The following is a 22,852-nucleotide window of genomic DNA, read 5'->3' on the forward strand; positions in this document are numbered from 1 at the left end:
ATCGTACACTGAGTGAAAATCCAAGATAAAAAATCCTAGAAAGATCATATTAAAATTCTAAAAGCTACTAGTTTTTTTACCAGCAGGTCTTTAAAGAGGACATAGCATGTAGCAGAGCTGATAAAGCTGGAAAGCTAAGAAAAAGCATTTTGTCAAAAGACTTTTTTAAAAGATGTATGAATAGCAATATCCATGTGTTTCACAAATCTGTAATTTGTATAATATATATGTATTTAAAACAGGAAATCTGGAAACACTCCCTCTTCTCCCAAAAGTAATTTCCACTATCATCACCCCTTTTTCCTCCCAAAGCAGAAAGCACTGATTTTTACTAGTGTGAAGTAATAATTTGTTTTCCAAGTTATCTTTAATGTTAGGTAATACACAAAAAAACCTTTTAAAAATGCTAACAAATAAAAAAAGGGCTGAAACCAATAGAAAGTCTTTTATTCTTCATTGACAATTACACTAAAACCAAAAAGTAAAGCAAGAAAAAGCACAAGCAGCTGTTTGGAGGTTTTGGGGGGCGGCAGTTTTCTTGGGTGATCATTCTGCCTTGCTTTTAGGTGTGAGCTTTTTTATTTGGTGTTTGGGACGGGGGGGGGCAGGCTGCAGGAGGTTTTTGTTGTTGGTTTTTTGTGTTCTTTACCTGCTTAAATTTGGTGGCACTTGTCCACTGCAATGTTACCCAATGCCCCACTCGTAACAGACAAGATCCTGTCTAAAGCCAAGTTAAATCTAAATGGGATTGGAAAATGAAATTTAAAAAGCCAAATACTTTCATAACCTAGATATTATTAATCTTAACCTCCACTTCTCCAAGAATTATTTTGGGGTTCACTTCAAATCTCCATGCACTCACTTCCTAACAAGCATTTCACAGGATGAGCAAAGACATCCTGAAGGCTTCAGCAAATGCAGCAACAGAGGCCCATCACAGAAGTCAGCAGCCACAATGCCAAATGGCACAACACACACACACACACACACACACTTGGGCTCTCAAACTCTCCAGCTGGGATCCTGAAGGGCAGCTTCCCTCTGCCCACATCTGCTGTTGTGAGAGATTATGGAAGGAGGTGGCTGGGCAGCCAGGCTGCTGGAACTGCTGAACAAGGCAGCATATGGCACTGGCCCACCTTGGCTCCACGCTTGACAACTGATTTGCAGGCACAGAAGCCAGTGGGGGGATGGAGCTCAGTGTTTTAGAGCAATCCTTTTCGCCCGTAATTTAATTTTCTAACGCTCTCATCTTCACCGTAAATAATCTCCAAGCAAGCAGCCACATTAAAAATGCCAACAGCAGATGCACAGAGAACGGGTGTTATGGCACAGAAACGAGTGCCTGTGCCTTGTCAGCACATGTAGGTTAGTGCAGCAGCACAGCTACTGCCAGGTCTTTTTGCAGCAGATCTACTTGGACAGATTAACCAACTAGACCAAATTGGAAAACCAGAAGCAGTTGGGAACAGATAACAGGCATTCCTGGTTTCAGGCTTAGTGCTCACTGCATCCCACTGTTTCTTCACGTAAAGGTGAGCACAAAGATATGTACAGCCAGGCAGAGAGGACATAAGCCAACACAAAACAGTCACCTAACTTGTGCTCTAGCAACTGGTGCCCCCAGAGGACTTCACTTGGGCACCTACACAACCACCATATCCATACTGCTGTCTGAAACCTGGAAAACTGGGGGCCAGTGTTTTCCAAGCCCTTCTCTCAAAGCCCATAGATCCAATTAGCAGCCAAAAGCCAATTTCAGGTCATGCAGAGCAACAGTGTTCAGCATGCTAATCTCTGTGGAGCCTGCACGGTGTTTTTCTCCTGGATGACCAGGAACTGCACGCATGCGTGCACACAGAGAGTATGATTTAAGAGACATCAGGGCTCTTCCTCCTTTAAGACAAGATTTACATAACTAATTCTGTAATTGAGAACAGGACTGCAAGGTATTTACAGTACTTGATGCTGCTGAGCTTTTATTATTTTCTGTGGGAGAGACAATGAGACTCTCTTGCCCCAGAAAAGATAGGTAGTCTCATCTGTAGCATAAAAAAAAAAAAAAGGAGACTTTAAATTACCCATTTCAGGAAGAGATATTTTCCATTACAGAATCATTTCTTACTTCCAAAGCAGGGGGTCAGTGGGGGCAAGAGAAGAAAAGAGTCTGGATAAGAAAAAAGATGAGAGGTCAGGGACATAAAACAACATCTAGAAGGCACACAGGGATTCCAGTCAAGGTCTCTGTGCAACCCCCACACAGACAGTTAAATAAAATTACCCCCAGATGGGTCTGCAAAACAGCTGGCTTTGAAAACAGGCATGCCACAGCACTCTTCATTATTTGAAAGGGACAAATACCAACACAAGACAGTTCTGGAAACACAGGAAAAAGCCTCACAAACAACATTCAAATCAATATGGCCAGTTTCATTGAGACTCCTGAAAATTTAGAATAAAGTTTTAGGTCAGTGGAAAGAATTCAAGATGGACTCCTTATTTCCTTCACTAATATTTAGGAAGAAAAAAAAAAAATCCCCATCACAAAGAAAATTAAGACTAGCACAACAGTCTACTTTAGCACTGGCACAGTCTAAAAAGAGAAAAGGCTGTAGAGGGCAGCTGGTGCTAAACCCCCAAAAATCACACTCTGCATGTTTGGGGGGTTGCAACATACCAAAGATCCAAGATACCTGAAGCACAGCAGATATGCTCCTAGAGTGACACTTCTGGTTCAGTTACATCCAAAGGAATACTAACTGCACACTCAGATGGCTTCCCAGTAAAAAGCAAAGTCCAGAAACTGGGACAATGAGGAGATTCACCTCAGAAATACAACCAAAATGGTAATGAAGATGCAACCTCTGTACTCTTAAAGGACTGTTCACATTTGAAGCTCAGTGTGGAAATGGAAACTCTTCCCTAAATCACAAATGTGAGCTAAAGCCATGAACTAAAGCCAGGATTTGAAATCCACCCACACTTCACAGCATCACTTATGCCTGCTCAACAAATTTAACAGCCAAAATTTCCAAAAAAGCATGCAAGAGTCAAAAATTTCCTGGCATTCAGTGCCTCCAAGAGCTTGAAGGCAAATTAGCTGTGTAATTAGCTGTCTGTGGCCCTGAATCCTACCTCTAGAAAGCTGTTCTCACATGTGAAAGGAAACAGTATTGTATGCTGCTGCTGTTTAATTTCCTGGAAGATTAATTTTACTGGACAGAAGAGGAGATTTTCTGGAACAGGTGGGCAGGTATGTGCATGTGGGCAACAAAAAAGCGATTCAGAAACCAGCAAAGCACTGAGCAAGCACCTGGTGAAATTCCACTCCCAATTACCCAATCCTGGCGAAAAACAAACACTTCTACTTGTGACTTCTAGAGCAAGCAAAAAAAAAAAAAAAAAAAAAAAGAGAAGAAGAAAGAAGAAGCACTCTGCTCTTGTGTGACCAAAGTTAGCTAGTTCTAGAAATGAAAAGGTTGAATTATCAAAAATGCCTGAGCATTAACCTTCTAGGGAACCAAGTCTCCTTGGTAAAGTTCCAGGCTCACTGTCCCAAGCCTTCCATCGCCTCTGAAAACCTTGCCCTGTATTCAATGCAGGTATTTTGTTACGTCCAGGAGCAGAATAGTAAGGCTCATCAATTCAGCACCTGGCCAAAGAAGACCAGCAGTCTTTTCACGTTCCCCATCACAAATTTAAAGTCCTTTCTCCCTTTAGATTATATGCCAGCAAGTTATCACTGTTATCTGCTTTGATTAAACTCGCAGCAATTGCCGCAGTACCTACTCTGGCCTCTACAATCAGTCCTGAACAGCCTCCCTGCTACACACAGGAACATGTAGCACTACAGATTGTCACACAGGTTCAAGCTTCCAGGAAGAATTTGATGTCATTAGACAGGAGAAAACCCACATGTAGCCACGTAATAAAAGACTATCACAGCGCAGTACCACTTGGAGTCTTAGCAAAGTTTGGGGTTCAGCCTTTAGCTACCCATTTTCATTTAAGCATGCCCAAATACACATCTTAAAATGCTTCCTGTTATATTAAGAAATGTATGTCCTAGGTAGATACTTTGCTGCTGTCATTGGCATGCTATGCATTGGACAGTCAACATCAGAGGTGATGAAAGGGAAAGTTAACACACAAAGATCAGCTAATAGGTGCCAACACCCAGGACATTTCAGAAACCAACTTCAGAGGTGGCCAAATGCAACACCCATGAGCCAGCAAATACTTGGAGGAATTAGCCAAGGTTAAGCACGTTAAGGCCAGGTTGGATGGAGCTCTGAGCAACCTGGTCCAGTGGAAAGTGTCCCTCTTCATGGCAGGAGGGTTTGGAACTAGATGACCTTTAAGGTCCCTTCCAACCCAAACCATCCTACGATTCTGTGAGGATACCATCTGTAACTTAGGAAGCTTCCAAGCTACATATGATGATGAGATGATACACGAGGATAGTAATAGGCTGTGTTCACTCTTCCTTAGGTTTCCACTCGTGGGCACTGTCAGAGGCAAGACCTGAGGCTAAATACATCCTTCCCCTCTCTTCCACAGCCTCAGGAAGGAGGAGCTTGGAGGCACTACCCTTTTACCACTGCTGCTCCTCAGTGGCACCCAGGCTGGTGACTAGGCTGGGCCCAGCAGCAAGAAGAGAGACAAAAAAAGGAATGAAAGAACACAGAATTTTCAAGTAACTCCAAAATCAGAAGCGAGGGAATCCTTTTGAGCATGAAACAAGAGTGAAAGGCGGGTAGAGAACCAACATGACATTAAAATAGCAGGAGGAGGAGAATACGATTTTTGAAAGACACCCAGAGGGAAAATGCTTAATTGTTTCTTTTCTGCTCCAGTCTCCATGCAGAACTATTCTAGGTTACACTATTTAATAAGACAACCTACGCACAAAATAAGTAGCTGTTAATATTTGGGTGAAACTTGGGATATGCTGAAATTATTCGGTAACTAACACTTATAATCAGCTTACATTGAAACAGACAGCAGATTGCAGGCACCCCGGGCATCCTCACGTTTGCTGTGTCAGAAAGAACAGTTATGTCCCACAGCACGTTGCTCAGCAGAACAAGAGACTCTGCATCCCAATGGACAGCACACCAGCCATCTTGTGGATCCTGCACTGGTGCACGTATGTAGCACAACAACTGCAGACAACACCTCAAGTACACATTGCAAAAGCAACAGTGCACTGCAGACTAAGCCTCAGAAGGCTCCAGCAACCCGTGTTGATGCAAACAAAATTTTAGTATCAGTTGAAATTATGTCTAGTGCAAACGCGGTGGCTGTCTAACACCATGAGAATGGAAGTGGAAAGTACACCACCAATTTAGAAAGCCAAGGGTGCTAAAATTCACCTGGAGAGCTGTAGATGGATTTGGCCACAAACACTAGAATTAGCAGCCCACACTTTTAAAGCATGAGAGAAAAGCCTTAGTAGCAGCTTTGAAGTACCTTTGGGATTTCTAGTGAACAGGTGTCTCCCTGAATTATTCCCTTCACTTGAGGGCAAACAGCCCTTGGGTAACAAAGGATGTACTCACTGCACAGAGAGCCAATATTCCCCAGAGGTACTTCTGACTGGGCCCAGAAAGCTGAAGCATGAAACACTCCTGTCCAACAAGCAGAGCAAGCCCTGATCCCTGTGTCAGAAGACATCCTGGAAGCCATGCCAAGCCAAAGAGACCTGTTCACCAGCCTTAGCACTAGAGACCACATGAACTGACACATCCCTCTGAATGCAAGCACAAAACACCATACATAAGGAAACAGAAAGAAATCAAAAATGTGACATATATTTCTACCATACCAACATAAACTGAGGAGGTGTTCATTTGGCATCTAGGCCCTTAACTCAGGCTGTGAAAAAATGAACTGAAAGCCTGATCTCACAAGCATTAACAAAAAAAAAACAAAAAACCCAAACAAACAAAAAAAACCAAAAAAAAAGATAAACAAGTAAGAGACTGAATTCTGTGCAGCACCAAGAAGTTCTCCTTGCTCACATACTTCATGATAACATCTGAAAAGATAGCATTGTTTAAGAAGCCAGTGCTATATCTAAGCCCCCTTGGGCAAAAGAAAAGGAGTTATGCCTTCATTAATGCTCAGAAAGAAGCACGGTATACATGTACTCAGACTTCTCAATGGATGGTTTAAAAATAAAGTATCCTCCTCCCAGGTCTACACCTCACCCTGTCCAATGTCAGCAATACCTAACAATAATACTGACAAGCCTTTCATAAATAAATACAACAAAACTGTTTATTTCCCTTTTAATTTCTTCACTGTTTATAAATTCACACTTTAAAGCTTCTAAGTACTACTTATACACCCTGCTCAATTTTTATTTTACTACACCCTGTAACCAACTGGGTTTCTCTTGCTGGAATGGCAGTCATAAGTCATGTTAACAGCACCACTATCCTATAGAAAATTTGTTTATTATTAGAGAGCAATCAGTATTACTACTGTTACAAGAAAATAACAAAGTACCTAAAAGGCACTCCTGCTGCTAGTGAAGATCTACATAGAAGGTACACACTGAATTTACAGGGCTCTAGTTAGCTATACAGCTTTCATCTCACCTCCTGCCTCCTCACTTAATTTCTCAGAGAAAAAGAACAGGTTTTTAGAGATTAATATGCTGAAGAGCATTTCCCAGGATCTTAAACCTGTTCAAATCCACAACACCAAATTATGACGTTTGAAAGAATTCAAGCAGAAGAGCACCCGCCTTAATGCAATGCAAGAGCAGCCTACAAATGCCTCCACTGTTTGTAGTTTTATAGCCTAAGCCTACCAGGAGTGAAAATGCAGGGCACAAAGCACACAACTAGATCATGTTTTGCCTTTCCCCAGACAAAACACAGATTATTTCAAGATCTTTATTCCTTTCACAAGGAATAAGCAAGCCTTGGACAAGGGATTGCTAGGAAGTCTTGAAGTGCAGAAGTCCATTCTGTCCCTAGATGGCAAAGCAGCACTCTTTGCCTTTATTGTAAAAGGATAGCTTCTTTACCAAAGAGAATTGTGTTAAAAAAAAAAAAAAAAAAACCAAACCAGCTTAATATTTGAGTAATTATCTTCCCTGGGCAGTTTTAAGGTATTTATATTTCTGCCTACCCTGTTCACACTACTTCACTTTCATCTCTTAGCAGTTCAATACAAGAAATTCACTACCTGTCCATCACCTACAATTGCTCAGTACAATCAGCGAGTTCTCCCAGAATTCTCCGAGATCCTATTGAAAAAATCTCTCTACTGATGAAAAGAACCATCTTCATTAATCCACCTGGCAGATGTATTCTTCCCTTCTAATCATTATGTGAGTTTACAAATCTAACAAAGCAGTACTCACATCACATTATTCAGATTACAAGTCTCTGGGAAAAGAACGCTGCTGGGCATGGTGCTGTAAATCATCAAAACCACTTCTTACTCCTAGCTGATACTCACTTTAAGAAAAGGTATGTACACAGCTGACTGCTAGAAAGGAGTCACAGGCATGGTCAGTCAGCTGGTTATCACTGAAACAAACATCTGTTAAGCAGAAGAACTCAATAATCAGAACCCTGTTTTCTGCAGGAAGGATTCATATTTATACAGGGCAGCTCAAACTTTGAGTGAAACCCACCCAGAGTATTGTAAGCCAAGGCTGTAAGTTATCTGCAGAGAGCCTGAAACAACAGCAGAGGCAAAAGCTGCATCCTTGAATGTCAACACTAGAAGCCGATAACAAATTTAACATCTCTACTGTGGACTGTTTCAGGATTTATGTATTTTTATGGAAATGCACAACAGTTGGATATTCAACTGCAGTTATCACAGTCAGACGAAGTCCATGAGGCAGTACTGGGGTTACAAGAAACATTCTGCAGGAAAAGCTTAAAATAAGGCTCCCTAGTTTCTGTCAGCAAAGAGAAGAAAACAGACTTTCTCAGTCTAACTTCACAAGCTCCTACTAAGTCTGGATATCACACAGTTAAATGTTTGTCCCTATTTCATCCTTAAATGCCAGAAATATCAAAGGACAAGGAAAAAAACATTCACAGAATCGCAGAGTATCCCAAGTTGAGGATCACCAAGTCCAACTCCTGGCCCTGTGCAGGACACCCCAAGAGTCACACCATGTGCCTGAGAGCATTGTCCAAACACTTCTTGAACTCTGTCAGGCTTGGTGCTGTGACCATGTCCCTGAGGAGCCTGTTCAGTGCCCAACCACCCTCTGGGTGAAAAACATTTTCCTGATATCCAGCCTAAACCTCCCCGACAACTTCAGGCCAATCCCTTGGGTCCTGTCCCTGGTCACCAGAGTGAAGAGATCAGTGTCTGCCTCTCCTCTTCCCCTCACAAGGAAATTGCAGACTGTGATGAGGTCTCCCCTCAGTCTCCTCCAGGTTGAACAGAACAAGTGACCTCAGCTGTCCTTGTATGGCTTCCCCACCAGTCCCTTCACCATCTTCATAGCCCTAATGCCAATTAGTTTCTATCTCAACATAAAAAATTTCTGTAACAATCAGAAGTAGCTGATGCTAAGGAGGGGGAATCCAGAAATGGACAGCAGAATTTCTATACGACCCCCACCAAAAATTCAAAGAACGTTCTGCCAACTATTTCATTTTTAGAGCTCACTCAGTTTTAAACTCCAGTTTTATTATTACTTGAGACTTGTGACAGGAGCTTCCATGCAATGCATAATTCAGCATTCATGTGGCAAAAATCATCAAAATTACAAGAAGTCACAGAATAACTGCGTAACAGAGTAGCAGTATTTACGTAACCACAGTAATAAAAGGCAATATTCTTTAGAGAGCTTTCATCAGACCTGCTGTTACAGTAAGAAGAGATGGCATACATGTCCTTTTTCTGAAACAGATATGATAAGAAACTTCTGTAAAGTTTCACAAGCACCAAGATCGTATTGAAAAAAACTTCTCTACTGTTATACCTTTGCTATCATTCTGCCTCAATGAGCTCAAACACAGCTCAGCTCATGCCCCACAGCCTCTTACAGTTCTGCCCATCACAAGTGTACACTCCAGTGCTTCTACTCACAGTGACTTCCCTGCAGAACACAACACCCAGGATGACCTGACAAAATCCTTGCGGGCCTTCACACTCCTGATGCTGCAAAGAAGACTATTTAGGTAGAAGTGGATTCAAATGGAAGAAAAAAAGGCAGGCAAAAAATGACTTCATGCACAGAAAGGGGATGTTCAGAAAGAGGGCAAGAGAGAGATTCTACTCTCCTAAGAATGCCAACAATATATACCACCAGATGAGCAGAATTCTGTCCAAGTGCTATTCAGGTTTCCCAGCAGGTATTCACTGCCCTTCACCTACTTCAATACAAAGCACACATGCCATCTTTTCCACAAAAAAGCAGAACCTCCTCAGTACAGGCAGGCTAGCTAGGAGACAGTCTCAGGCTCCCATGGCAAAGGCTGCTGAAGCAGACCCACAGGTCCCCTGAAGCTCCCACCAACCCTCCAAGCCACGCTCAGTGCGTGAACCAGGCGTCTCTAAGAAATGCCACAGCAGAACAAGAACACTGGCAAGCCACACTTGCTCATCTTCAGAGAGTGTCCAAGCCCAGCCTGACTTAGCCAGATACACCACTGCCTCTGAAGAAGTACTGAAGATCTGTTTGAAACATGGTAAATGTAACAGGAGCAAATTCATATCAAATTACAAGGGAAGGGTACATGCAACCGCATGTGAGGAATTTAAAGATCTTGCAAAGACACAGAAACATTCATCAGACCATTTCCTGTCATCATCTGGTGACATACATCCAGGACAACACAGAGGTCTTAAAGGTGGGGCATTAATTACCACAGGTTAAAGATCCCCTTGGCTCTATGCATTGAGAACAACCGTCACTGCATGAGCCTTTCAAGTCTCTAATGCATGTAAAATCAGCAATTGCTGGGGAGGTGCAGAAGGAAGTGGGGGTGTGAACTAGTACCAAGAAGCATTCAAGTAACTTTGAAGGTCGAAGTTCTTCACTCACCCATGCAAACAGAACAGTCAAAACCAGGGCAGACAGGGCTGTCCCTCCTTGTCCATGTGTCAGCCACAGCCAACACACACCTGGCTGTTTTGGATCAGAAACTGGGTTCCCAGCTCACTCAGGAGCCAACCTCAGTTGCAGAGTTTTAATTCCAAGAAACATCTGTGTACTTATGACAGTCACCTGACCAAAGCCCGGCTTTGGACTGCAATCAAGATCCCACAGCAACAAGGCAACCCTGACACTGGAGGATTAGTGCTGAGCCCAGACTGCATTCATGTGAGAGCAGAACTCATGCTGGACTGGAGCCAAACCCACATATGCAAAGCGTGTTCTCACCCCCATGCACCAATACCAGAAGTGCAACCAAAAAAAAAAAAAGAAAATACAGAAGGTGAAGAGAGCCAGCACATCACTTTGATGACAAATGCATGTTCCATCAAAGTCTGGGTAAGGGGACTCATTTCCTATTCTGGGTAGGAATTTTTAAAGCAAGGAAAGGACCCACCTTCCAAGTTTGAGTTCAGAAGTGCCCCATGCACTGCCCTGCATCCACCTGTAGGTTACTGTCTTGCCCAGATGCACAAAGAGGTTTAAGTGTCTCTCTACAGCATCAGACAGGGAGCAAAACCTCTCTATATACATACAAACTAAAAGCTGATGGCTCACATCAAGAGGAGGGTCAGTGAAAAATGCTTCAAATTACTTTTAACAGCTACTTTCTAAGTAGTTTTGGCCTATCTCTGCTGATCCTTTAAGGTTTATAAAGGAACGTATGGAACAGGCACACGCCCTGTGGCCTCTAGTCCTAAGCAGGAACAAGGGTACCATGAGAAGTCTCGTTTGTTCTTCGGCTATTTCGGAAGGACATCCCCACCCACTAACTATTCACAGCGCTGCAGCCTCCCCCTCAACCCTCCCTTTCAGATTTAAAAGGCAGACACCAGCAACAACTCAGATGCCACAGCATACCCTGCAGCCACATGCATCACACTTCAGTCCTTGTTTAAAACTCTGCAGGAGTCTACAATTAGATATTCCATTTACCTGCCAGTGGTGAGCAGAAAACTTTGCCTAGAAAACTAGGGTATTTCAAGATTCAACTGCAGAGCTTTGAGAAACCTGCGGTTTTTTACCAAGGCTTTTTTGTGGTGGTAACTGCCCCAGCACCACCATCTCATGCAGACATACAATTAACTAATTCTTCCATTTTAAAACAAGCTATTCACCCCCTTTCCTTTCTCTGTGGAAAGCATGCCCTGCTCCAGTTTTCTCTCCTCCCTTTCCTTCTCCCACTTTTAATTTCAAGCAACAGCCATACTTCTGTGCCCAATGACCCCTGGGTATACATATGCTATTTTGTCAACTTTTTTTTTTTTTAATAGATAAATCCACAGACCTAGGGATGTCAGCAGCTTTGCAATTATTGACAGGTGCCTATCAATACAGTTGCCAGCAGACAGGGCTCAGTCAATAGCTTTAGTGACTATTCAACCCTTCTTTGTGATAAGACAGGGAAGACCCAGCCTCATGTTACTTCCCACCTCCAATCCTGCCTCCAATGAGCTGTCATGCTCTTTATTTTCTCACTGATGAGGCCACTTAAGGCTCCAAGCACTTAAGCCCTGCATGCCAAAAGGTACAGCATGCCTTGTCCAGAACCAAATCCTGAGATCAAACAGAAACAAGGCTGATGAGATACACTTCTTACTCTGCATTAATTTAAACCTCCCTATGAACTGGATGTGAACAGGAGCACTCACTTTATACCCCATAAAGGCTCTTTACACAGAGCTGGGCTTCTGAAGAACATAACACTTCTTTTGGGAGAAGGTGGATGTTATCTGGGTAAATATTATGGGATGGTGCTCTGAAAACACAAAAGTCTGTGGCAAAGGAAGATATATCACTTCTCCCACCATCTAGTACTTGGAAGAGGATTAGAGTGCAGACAGAAAGACTAACACCTCACTGCTTATTCTAACAGTTCCCATTAACAAATAATTGCCTATTTTCACCTCAGTATTACTGGCTGCATTCAAACACAAACACTGATTATACATGTGTTTCTGAGGGGGGAAAAGGGTATTGAAACTTAAATTACCATTCACAAATGAAGCAAATTCTGATTTTTTTTTGCTCAAAATGAGTATGTTTGGTACCCTGAAAATCTAGGAAGCATCCCCTATTAGTTCAGCATCTGTTTCATATTTAGAAGCTATTCTTTGCAAATGCAGGGGTCACACTGCTTTTAAAGCAGCCTCTGCCAATTCTCTTTTGCGGGGCATATTTAATAGCGAATTCCACTGCCACAGGATCCACTGTGCAATAACGAAGAGTAGCGTGTCAATAGATGAAACTGCACACATCAATAAGGAGCTGGCAGAGGTCCCCGCGGATGCCTCTCTTGCAACAGTCATTTTAATGCGTGTAGGAGAACAATGCGTTACAGCCTGCTCAGAGATTCCCCACAGCCACACTGCATCAAAGGCCGATGAAACACGACGCTAAATCTCTGCACTTGGAGCCAGCAGTGGAACATGCACGGAAACAAAGTCCTTTACATCGGCAATTATTCTTTTTAAGACTGGCAAACCTAAGCGGAGCCAGCTTTTGTCGGAACTGGACTCTTGCTAACCAACACGACCCCCCAGCAATGGTTCCACCAAACTCTTTTGAGAGGCTACTGATATGGCAAGAAGAAAGTGACTCAAAGAGCATGAGAGCACTCAAATTGCAGTCGTGAAGCAAGCCCTGAGCAGCACAGTTAAAACCACGTCTTTAAGAAAGGCAGAAAGGCAAGTCCAGACTAATCAAGCCTGTTAAACAGAAAGAGTGGAATAAGAGCAGCTACAGCAGCAGGAGTTGTTTTACAGCCAGTGTGAAGTAAAGAATGGTGATGGATATCTGGGAAAAAAGCCTGAGAGAAGAACTGAAGCCAGAGAACAAAAGTTAAAAGCAACACAAAGTTTACATTGATTTTTTTTCCAAACTACATTTAAGAAAGATGATATATATACTTTGTGCGCTACAAGCAGCAGACTCTCACAGCAGCTCTGATCAGTGATCCACACAGACCAGTACATCACTCCAGCATTGGCCAATTTGGCAAAAGGAGAGAAAAAAAGAACAGAAGGGGGGAAGAAAAAAAAAAAAAAGGACTTCACACACACTTTCAGAAGTCTGAAACTGGAATTAAAAGGAGGGTTCCGTTTCTCCACCCCCAGCTACAGTTGTAATCCTTTGACACCTTACAAGCAATGACAGAATGCTTTCTCTAGGGACCTGAGACTAATTCCCTATTAAGCTTTTACAAACTGATGCTTTTCCAAGTCTTATAATGTGGCCAAATTTGGACATTTTCCTAAGAACAGCAAAAGCCACATTCTTGATGCAGAGTTAACACTTCAGCCAAATTTCCAGTTCATGTTCTAAACCATGGTTGTGCTAGAACTTCTAAACTTGGCAGCTGAGATTATTATTGGTTCAAGAGTGACAAGGAAGAAATGGCTAGAACCTGCAAGAATCAAAAAGGAAAAAAAAAAAATTCCCCCTGCTGCCTCCCCAAGTGTAACTACTGGAAGTACTGCAGCTTTTTAAGGAAAGAGGTAGTTGAGGGGAGAAGTATTTTCTGGGGGGAAAAAAAGCCAACCTGTGGGAGACATCCAGCCCAGAAAATTTCAGCATGAATGCCTGAAGTCTTGCAGAATAATAAACAATTTAAGAGATGGCACTCATAACAAACAGTAACAAGCAGATATGCTACAGGCATTGCTGCCAGCCCTGCTTATTGGCAGCTGTGACAGATTGCCTGGGAGCTCCAGTCTTTAATTAGTTCTCATTCCTGAAGTTCACAAGTCAATTAATTCTAAAAACCACCCTCAGATTCTTTTCTAAAGGAAATCCTGTCCAGGATTCTCTGCCTTTCTTACCTCTTCTTCCCATAGCTCAGCTAACAATTCAGATCCTTTAGAGCATCCACGCAAATTCCATCTGGCCGTGGAGATTATCACCAGTCAAATACTTCGGCTTGCTTCAGCAATTCTTCATATTTCTGCAGCAGTATTTTGCCACTGCTGCCTATAACAGACAGTGTTCCCCAGGCTGCTTCTTCAGCCCCTCTTTCCCCACATCTTGCCTCCTCCAGGGTAATGAAAATGAGCACCAAGTGCAGCACTCCGGTGCCAGTTTCAAGCAGTCCCCACGGCCATTACATCGACTCAAATCTACAAGCACTACCATATTGTTTTGTAATTTTTCCAAGACTCAACAAAGGCATTTGGCAAAACAGGCTCTACCTTCTACCTAGCTCATTTTAAACTCAGTAGTCAAAGCTGATAACAGTTTCCACTGGAAACCCAGCTTTGAAACCACTTCTAACTCTGGAAGGCACAAAAAAAAAAAAAAAAAAAAGACCATCCTTTTTTCTGTCTCAGACTTCATTGAGAAGGAAACAGTTATGCTTTACAGTTATAAAAGCTTACATGTAAATGAATAAGCCGGTTTCTGATATGAAATTCAAAAAAACTAAGAAACTAAGTTCCTTAATTTCTGTCTTGCTTCTTACCCTATTTTACATATGCTGATTATCTGGAAAGACATTATTCAAGACTTTTGGCACCTTAGCAGCTATCTGCCAGTTTATCCAAAAGCAGCCCCTTGCAAAACACAAGGTATATTAAAAGTTTCTCATTATTTTTAAAGCCTCTTCTCAGTAGATATTCAAGTTTGAAAGATAATTGAAAATTGAGGGTCTACAGAGAACCAACTGCCAAAAAAAAACCAAAAAGGAAAACCTGAGAACCATTGATACAAGTATATAGATACTGTCGGTGATTGAATGACAGACCCAGACCAGCAAGGAATCCGAATCATTTATTCAAAGGAGTGAGTTGCTTTTATACACTTCTCTAAGGCACAGCATTTCCTTCTATGGCATGACCTATCCCATCCTGCCACATCACAACACACGTCCTAAATGTCCTTCTATGGGGTGGTCACTCACTGTTCACCCATCCCTCAGCTCCAGGCAGGCTCCTTTCCATAGGGGTCTGCCCTGTGACACCTCCTCCCCCCAGGGTCCGGTGGAGACAAGCCTCTGTGTGCCCCCATGTGCTCCTATGTGCTGCCATGTGCCTCTGCAGGCAGGTTTTACAGCTCACAACCCAACTCTACCTTATAATTCCCCATAATTCCCCCTTTTATATAAATAAGAATTATGGTAGTTATCAAACAGATAAAACTTTGAGAAACAATGTAAAGTTGTCTAAAGCTTTTACCATCACTCAGAGTCTGCAACTGCTGGAAGGTCCTGTTTCACAGTGAAGACTTGGAGAGTCTTTCCTAGGCAGGACTTTCAAGTTTACTTTGAAAGAGAGTCCAGCTTTTTAAAGATCAAATCAGCAAGTCAAAATGACTTGATTACACTTTTAGGGCAGAAACACCTGGGTCTGATGGTATAACTTCCAGTCAGCCAAGGCTAGGGCCTGGCCAGAGCCTTAAGCCTTGACTGAGAGGGTTTCTCTAAAATACTTATAAAATTGCTTTAAAACATTATTAATACCATTCTGAATGCAACTGAAAAATTAGGAACATGTAAACTTCTTTACAGTCTTTCACAGGGGGCACACCCCAACTCTGCATCTCCCCCTTTTCTGTTCTAACAATATGTAACACGAACATCTTTTAACTTACCAAATTCAGGAAAACATGGAACATGCAGTTTTCTTACTATGAACAGTGAAATAATACATCTAATACAACAACAAGTGCACACCAAGTAAAAATAAGCAAGGTAATATTATTAACTGCTTAAATACTTCATTGTTTTACAGACTATATATAAATCAAGGCTTTGGAAAATTACAATTGTAGTAACATTAATTCTCTAAGTGGTTTCAAAAAGTTTCAAAATGTAACAAGCCTAATTCTTGCTTAAAAAAAATAGCTTACAAATTATAATTATTACAGGAGCATCCCTAACAAGAAACAATTAGAACAATGCAGGGTATCACAAGGTGGTGTGGTCAAAAAGCATTCTTTGAGGGTCTGGGATTGTGGTATCATTTTGAATAACCAAAACAGAGTTCTATGGACCAGCTGCAGGAACAACACGCCTAGCCTGCAGCCATTCCTGCACAAGCTGGTGCAAATGCTGTATGCTGCAGCTCCCCCAGCCCCGAGGAAGGGGCAGGAGACGGCAGCCCAGCTGGCAGAGGTCTGCCAGCCCATCTCTTCACCTCTCACATGCAGAGAGCCCCTCACAGCCCTCACCATGTGCTGAGCGGAGCCACGGCCCCGCCAGCTCTCAGTGCCACCGATTCCCCGCCTGTCCGTGGCATGGGGGCTGCCACCGGGCACCGCTGCAGCACAGCTCTGCCACGTGCTCGCCACGCGCTCACTGCCGCGGCGCAGCTCTGCCATGCGCTCGCCGGTGCCACGCCCTCACGGCGCTGCACGCTCTGCCCTCGCCGCATCTGCCACTGCTGCTGCACTTCCGCAGAGGGCAAACGAGAGGGAACACGCTACCAGGACGGGACCCCCCGACTCCAGCCACTCGCCGCGACCCAGCTCCGCGCGGCGCGAGCCTTTCTACAGTACTGTCCGGCTTCCCTCCAGGGTCAAATGGTTCAGGGGATGAGGGGCCATCTTCTGGTTCTCTTCCCACAGCCCTGACAGACTTACGGTCGCTCACTGGCAGTACAGAAGGGGTCGGCACAGCTGCTGCAGTGGCACAAGCGTCTGTCTTTCTTTGTCTGGTCTCTGGGTGCTGCCTGCGCTGTGAGCACCTTGCACGCTGTCCTCCATGGAGATAAAAGCTTTGTCAGCGCTGCGTCACCTTGTGCAGCTCGGTCCCACAACATGTCTTCTAAAGTGTCCCATGTCCGAGGATCAAAAATATTGGTCCTATCTAAAGTTGAGCCACAGTTTTTTGCCCAGAACAAGAGTGTGTTCAAATCCGTAGACTTAATTTTGCTGCCATGTTTCTTTAAAATCTGTTTTAACGTCTCTGGGACATTCTGTTCCTGGGATACTCCATCCCCTACATCCCCCATGGCTCACCTACAACTTGTAGGGATTATCGCTGGCCAGCACTCCTGCTTCTAGCAGCAGCACTTCAAGTCCCGTGGGGCTCACCGACGGATGCACAGATAGGCGTAAAATGAACTCCTCACACGGGGCACCATTTGTCGGCGATTGAATGGCGGGCCCAGACCAGCAAGGAATCTGAATGGTTTATTCAAAGGAGTGAGTTGCTTTTATATACTTTTCCAAGGCACAGTATTTCCTTGTATGTTGTGACCTATCTCGTGTTGCCACATCAGCAACACACTTTCTCAATGTCCTTCACTTGTCTGTCAGCTCCTGGCAGGCTCCTCTCCATAGGGGTCTGCCCTGTGACATTTCCTCCCCCAGGGTCCGGTGGAGAGAAGCCTCTGTATGCTGCCATGTGCCTCTTCAGGCAGCTGTTACAGCTCACAGCCCAATTCTCTCTTAAAATTCCCCACACAATATCTCCCTGATACAAGCTTATTTCTTCTTCAGAAGAGAAAATTCTAACAACTTCAAACCTGCTTATGTCACAGTCTCTCCCTGCCTTGTTAGATCCAGTTTTGAGGTACCTTGAGCAGGTTAGGAACTGGGGTCATGCACGAAACTGCTTATTATTCTTGGACAGAAATGGAAACGTTGGTATGCCTAGACAATTTCACCTCACAGGTCTCTATAAAACAGACTTTATCACTTACTATCACAGATCTGAGAGAGCAGAACAAATATCAGGGGCCTAGTAACATCTCCAATAAAAAATCAAAACCAAAGTATTAAACAGATATTTTTATTTGCATTGCAATATACAGTCTGACTTTATACTCCATCTAATATCTTTCTTTTGAAAGTACTGAAGACTTTTATAGACACTGACATAACCTCTACTTTGACCCAGCTCATGTTAGTAATGTTTTCCTCAAATTCCTTCCAACTTTGCTTTCAATGGATCGACTTCCATACATAGTCTGAAAGAACTCACATTTTCAGACAATGTGTCCCCTTTCCCTTCCTTCTAAAACAAAGAACTTCACACGCCATAAAATACATCACTGAAAGGCATTTAAAACCAGACAATTGAAATGCTCACTTTCTAAAAATACCTTACTGAGATATATATTCATTTCCCTACTAAAAAAATATACATTTCTGTTTTGCAGGTTAGTGTTTGACAAGGATTATGGAGATTGGAAAAAAACCCCAACCCAAAACAAGAAACAACCACACAGAAACAAATCAACCCATGCATACATTAGATGTGAAAGCTGAAATATCAAATGTCCCTGAATGTTTGTTTATATAACTAGATGGATGGATATATATTATTTCTTAAGCACATTCCCCTCTAATCAAGCATGTGGCTGCATTTTTAAATGACCCCTACTGCTTACTTCAAATCTTATTCAGGCAGGTTTATACCTCAGCTCAGGGATTAGAGCCAAATACAACAGAGGCTACCTAAAGAGAGCAAGCTGTTGCTATGTTGAAATGTAGCCATTGAGAAACCTGGGGAACAAGGTCGAAGAATTTCAGAAAAAGCACCCAGACTCCCTAAAAAGCAGCCCCAGACAGGCACCTACAAAGATGCGAGAGAGCCAGAGAAGGTGACTAAGCTATCATCTGCCAGCCCTAAAGAGCACAGGATGTAAAGGAACAAACACTCACTACACTGCTCGCCCTTCGATTCCCACAGGTTCCTGCAGCCTACACACCAAGAAAATGCATCAGCATGACAAAGCCACAGGGAAAGCGCTTCCTCCTCAGCAACACCACCTGCCCTTCAGTGCCTCACCAACCCAGTTCCAACACTCACTACGTGCTCCTAGTGTCTCAGCAGTCTGCAGTTCCCCTTTGGAAGCCTTTTGAGCCACCTCCTAAGTCTCAAGAGATAGGCAGGTCTAGCTGTCAGCCTTCCCTGGGTATCAGTGAGGATCTGAGCCTGCCTCCTTCCAAGAACAGGCAGGCAAAGGCCACAGGGCCAGCCCTGGGCTCACCCGCAGGTGAGTAGGCACCAGCAAGGGAGCAGGGAGCAGATTCCACTCTAACATACCTTGAACACTCCATGGGTAATCATCCTTACATCGCCTCCCTGCCCTAAACCTTGAGGCTCTCCCATTTTCTAATGCTTCCACTTTAGCTGCAAATGCAGGAAAAGATTAAAGCATGCTTTTCCTTGAAGTGTATGATCACAATAACTTACACTAATTACCAAAAGCCTTCTATTGCAGAGCTTGAATTAAACCTTGATTCAAATGACTAATTGTTGTAGCTTCTGAGGAAAAGAAACAAAAATAATTTCAGACACGAGATGCAGGAAACAAGTCCATTCATCTAAACACACATCCTGGGGTTCTGGCATGCTGGAACTGACTTTCATCATAGCAGACAGTGAGTGCCACACAGGTCTAAAGGGTGAGTAAGAAAAAGACAATCTCTGGGAAACCCATTATCAGTGGTTTTCCCCCAGGATCTGCTGAGTACATGCTCTCCTCACGCCCATAGCATTTAAACAAAAACCTTTTTTTTCAGATCCACTGAAATTATTACCTTGAACCTCAAACAAGAGCCAGGGAAAAAAGCCCAGGAGGTGGAATGCTTATTGTTTACTTTACAGTCTGAGCCCTGGTAACAATCAGATACTTGGTTTGGTTTTTGGCTGTCTTGTCCTAAGAGATGTTTTCGTTTCCAGAGCATTTCACAGGTTGATTAGGTAGATTGGCTGCAGAGTGAAATCACACATGAAACAGACAGAGGAAAACGCTTTCATAGTGCCCTCCCTTCTCAGGATGTAGCCACACCAGAAGAGGGAAGAAAAGAGAGAGAAGATCAAGCCTTAGTATCAGGATCCACAATCTCCTTACCAAACAGATTATAACTGTACTGGATCAAGAAGAAAGGATGATAAAACATTCTCATTTGTCACAGCCAAATACTTCAGCGATTTGCATCCTTTTGCTGGATTATTTTGTAAATATCTGAAGAAAACAGTCAAGTCTAAGTACTCACAAGGGATAAGCTTGTCTACGCTTCAGCTCCTTCCCTCCACCTCCCTCATACAAGAATTCCTCAACACTTGCAGCAAAAGCCCCAAACCTCCTCTCCATTAAAGAGCTGCTAGAAAAGGCTCACAGAAGCACACTTCTTCCATCCAGAGTGAGAGAAAGACTACTTTCCAAACCTCTTAACCTTTGGAATATTTCATAGAAGTGACCAAGTAATGGTATCAGAAGATAGGCACACTACAACACACACCACAAGTATGACTAAAGTTCAGAGATTTTTCTGCACACAAAAGCACTTTCAATTTTAAAAGCACCATTCCAATTACAAAAAAAAAATCCCCAAGAGACAGCTCAGAACATCTAGAGAAACCAGATCATGACAATGGCCATGTATCTCTGCATGCACACTCTAAGTTCTTCTAATTATTTCATCTTGAATTAAGAAGGAAACAACTTTCCTGTTGTGCATCATTCTTAATAGTTTTTACTTTTTGCTGCATGACCTTGAGCATCTGAGAGTCTTGATTTTCTGCTTGTCCTACTAAACCATTCTCTTGAAAAATCTTATTCCCTTTCTGTTTCTAAACAAAGACACTGAAGGTGAGCTCTCCAGCTCTTGACTGTTTCCCCAGCTGGCAGAATGCCAATATTGTAAAGATAAACGAGATGACTAACCTCAGCTGCAAGTAAGAGAAAGCACAGTGGACACCTTTGTCTGGTAGGATCTCGCAGACAGAAAACCCTCTGCCCCAATTGCCTACAAGCAGCTTCAGGAAAGAGACTAGGACAAGCCCAGGTTTAGGGAGCTGACTTTTCAACTGCAACTCTCAGCTCTGCAGACCTGGCTATGAAAGATTCAACAGCCAAAAAATGAAGAAAGTGCTCTGGCAGACTTAATTAAAAAAAAAAAGTCACAGCAAAGTCAAAAGTGCAAGCACAAATTAAGTCAGCGAATAGAGTTTTGTTTGAAGAAGAATGTTGGCAGTGTGGGGCTGGGGCACTGTTTAGTTACTCCTTCCACCTGAAATCTGGAAAAGGCTCCCACTTAGTACCTGCAATTAATCAAGTGTTCTGAATCACGAACTACATAGAGTAACTTGTAGGACTTGTGGTGAGTAACTTGCTCACCAGCACCTGAGGTCCTTCTGGCCGCCCAGAGCCCACACAAAGCCACTTAAATACTACTAACACAGAACTACCTTACCCGAACAGTCTTCTGGTACTCTACTTACTGCTACTTCTGCAGTAGGGTTAGCAACAATGCTACAAGTACAAGGTTGGGGAAAAAAAGGAAAAAAAAAACAAAAAAAAAAAGGTAAAAAACCCCACGACAACCCACCACCCACCCTTTTGTGTAGCGCTCGCTTGTCTTTATTCCTGCACGCTGCCTGGCTGGCACTGACACCAGTAAGGAACAATGCCACATGTCACGCTAACGACAGCTACACCATTACCTGAACACGGCATAAACCATCACCTACACGCTATCTCCTAGCGGGAGAACTTCCCGGCAGAGGCAGCAAACCCCAGGAGCCCGGCGGGGAGGGCGCAGGAGAAGCGCCGCTCCCCCGGCACCCCGTGTGCCCGGCGAAGCCGAGAAGGGCGCGGGGCCCCTCTCGCAGCCCCCTCGGGGCACAGGCAGGAGGAGGGTCCCCGCCTCAAGGAGCGGCTTCATCTCCGCCAGGTGAGATTTCAGAGCGAAGGAGCGCTCTCACCTCACCGCGACCACAGCCCACGCACCGGCTCCCTTACGAGCAACTACGGCTCCACCGCCACGTTCCGCGGCCGGGGCGCCGCGGGACCCCGGCAGCCTGCGGGAGCCCCTCTCGGCGGGGAGCCACCGGGCAGCACCCCGCGACCCACCTCCGCTCCGGGGAGGCCCCCTAAAGTTTCGGGGGAAAACCCGGCAGCGATCCCCCGGAGGGAGCAGCGGGGGCCGGGGGGGCTGCGCCGGCTGATTCCGCCCGCGGCCGGGGCCGGCGCACCCGGCGGGCAGGCGGCACAGCCCGGCCCCGCGCAGGGCAGCGCCCGGCCGGGCTCCGCCGCGCCCCAGGCGGGCACGGCCCGGCGGGCGGCTCCCTCCCGGCCCTGCCGCGCTACCTGCGGGCAAGGTGGCTGAGCACCCCCGGCCGCCCTCCCCGCCGCCCCCGGCCGCGCACCCCCGGGCTCACCGAGCAGCAGCAGGACGAGGAGGAGGAGGCGCAGGCAGGACGCCCTCTCCCCGCGGTGCCCCATGCTGGCAGGGCTGCGCGGCGCCTCTCCCTACGCGAGCGGGACCGCGGGCACGCAGGCTGGGCTGGCCCGAGGGGGACCGGCGGCGGCAGCGCTCCTCGGCCGGCCGCTCGCTGCCCTGCGAGCGCACGGAGCCGCCCGCCCGCCCCGACCGGCCGCGCCGCGCGGCGCAGCCAACCACAGAGACAAACTTTCCCAGGCCCGCCCCCGCCCGCAGGTAGCGGGGGCGGCGCGGGGTCCGGCCCGGCCCGGCCCCTTCCCCCCGGGCGGGAGAGAGGGAGGAGAGCGGGGCCGCCGGCCCCGGGGCGCGCAGGAGCGCCTCAGCCGAGCGGGGCCCAGCGGAGGACGGCGCTGCCCTCGTCGCCTCCCTCCCTTCTTCCCTCCCGGGGCCGCCGCCGCCGCGCACACGTGGCCCGGGAAAGCCCCGGTGCGGGGAGGGAGGGCTCGCCCGGCTGGGAGTGTCCGCCGGAGCCCCGGGAACGGCCCTTGGGCAGCGCGGGGCTGGGGCACGGTTTGGTCACTCGGTCCGGCCCCGCCT

At 45.2% G+C, this 22,852-nt stretch overlaps 1 protein-coding gene across 4 annotated transcripts in view; it reads right to left on the bottom strand.

Moving 5' to 3' along the window:
• Positions 1 to 22,406, bottom strand: part of PTGFRN (prostaglandin F2 receptor inhibitor) — a 67,952-nt gene extending 45,546 nt beyond the window's left edge. For all 4 annotated transcript variants that reach the window (XR_011153851.1, XM_069025186.1, XM_069025185.1 and 1 more), the window contains exon 1: positions 22,254 to 22,406. Coding sequence is in view for 3 of the 4 variants with exons in the window: in XM_069025186.1 (XP_068881287.1) it covers positions 22,254 to 22,317 (64 nt within the window). In the remaining variant the exon portion in view is untranslated. The remainder of the gene's footprint in view (positions 1 to 22,253) is intronic.
• Positions 22,407 to 22,852: the final 446 nt, after the last annotated feature.

Source organism: Aphelocoma coerulescens, chromosome 1, assembly GCF_041296385.1.
Source record: "Aphelocoma coerulescens isolate FSJ_1873_10779 chromosome 1, UR_Acoe_1.0, whole genome shotgun sequence".
NCBI lineage: Eukaryota > Metazoa > Chordata > Aves > Passeriformes > Corvidae > Aphelocoma > Aphelocoma coerulescens.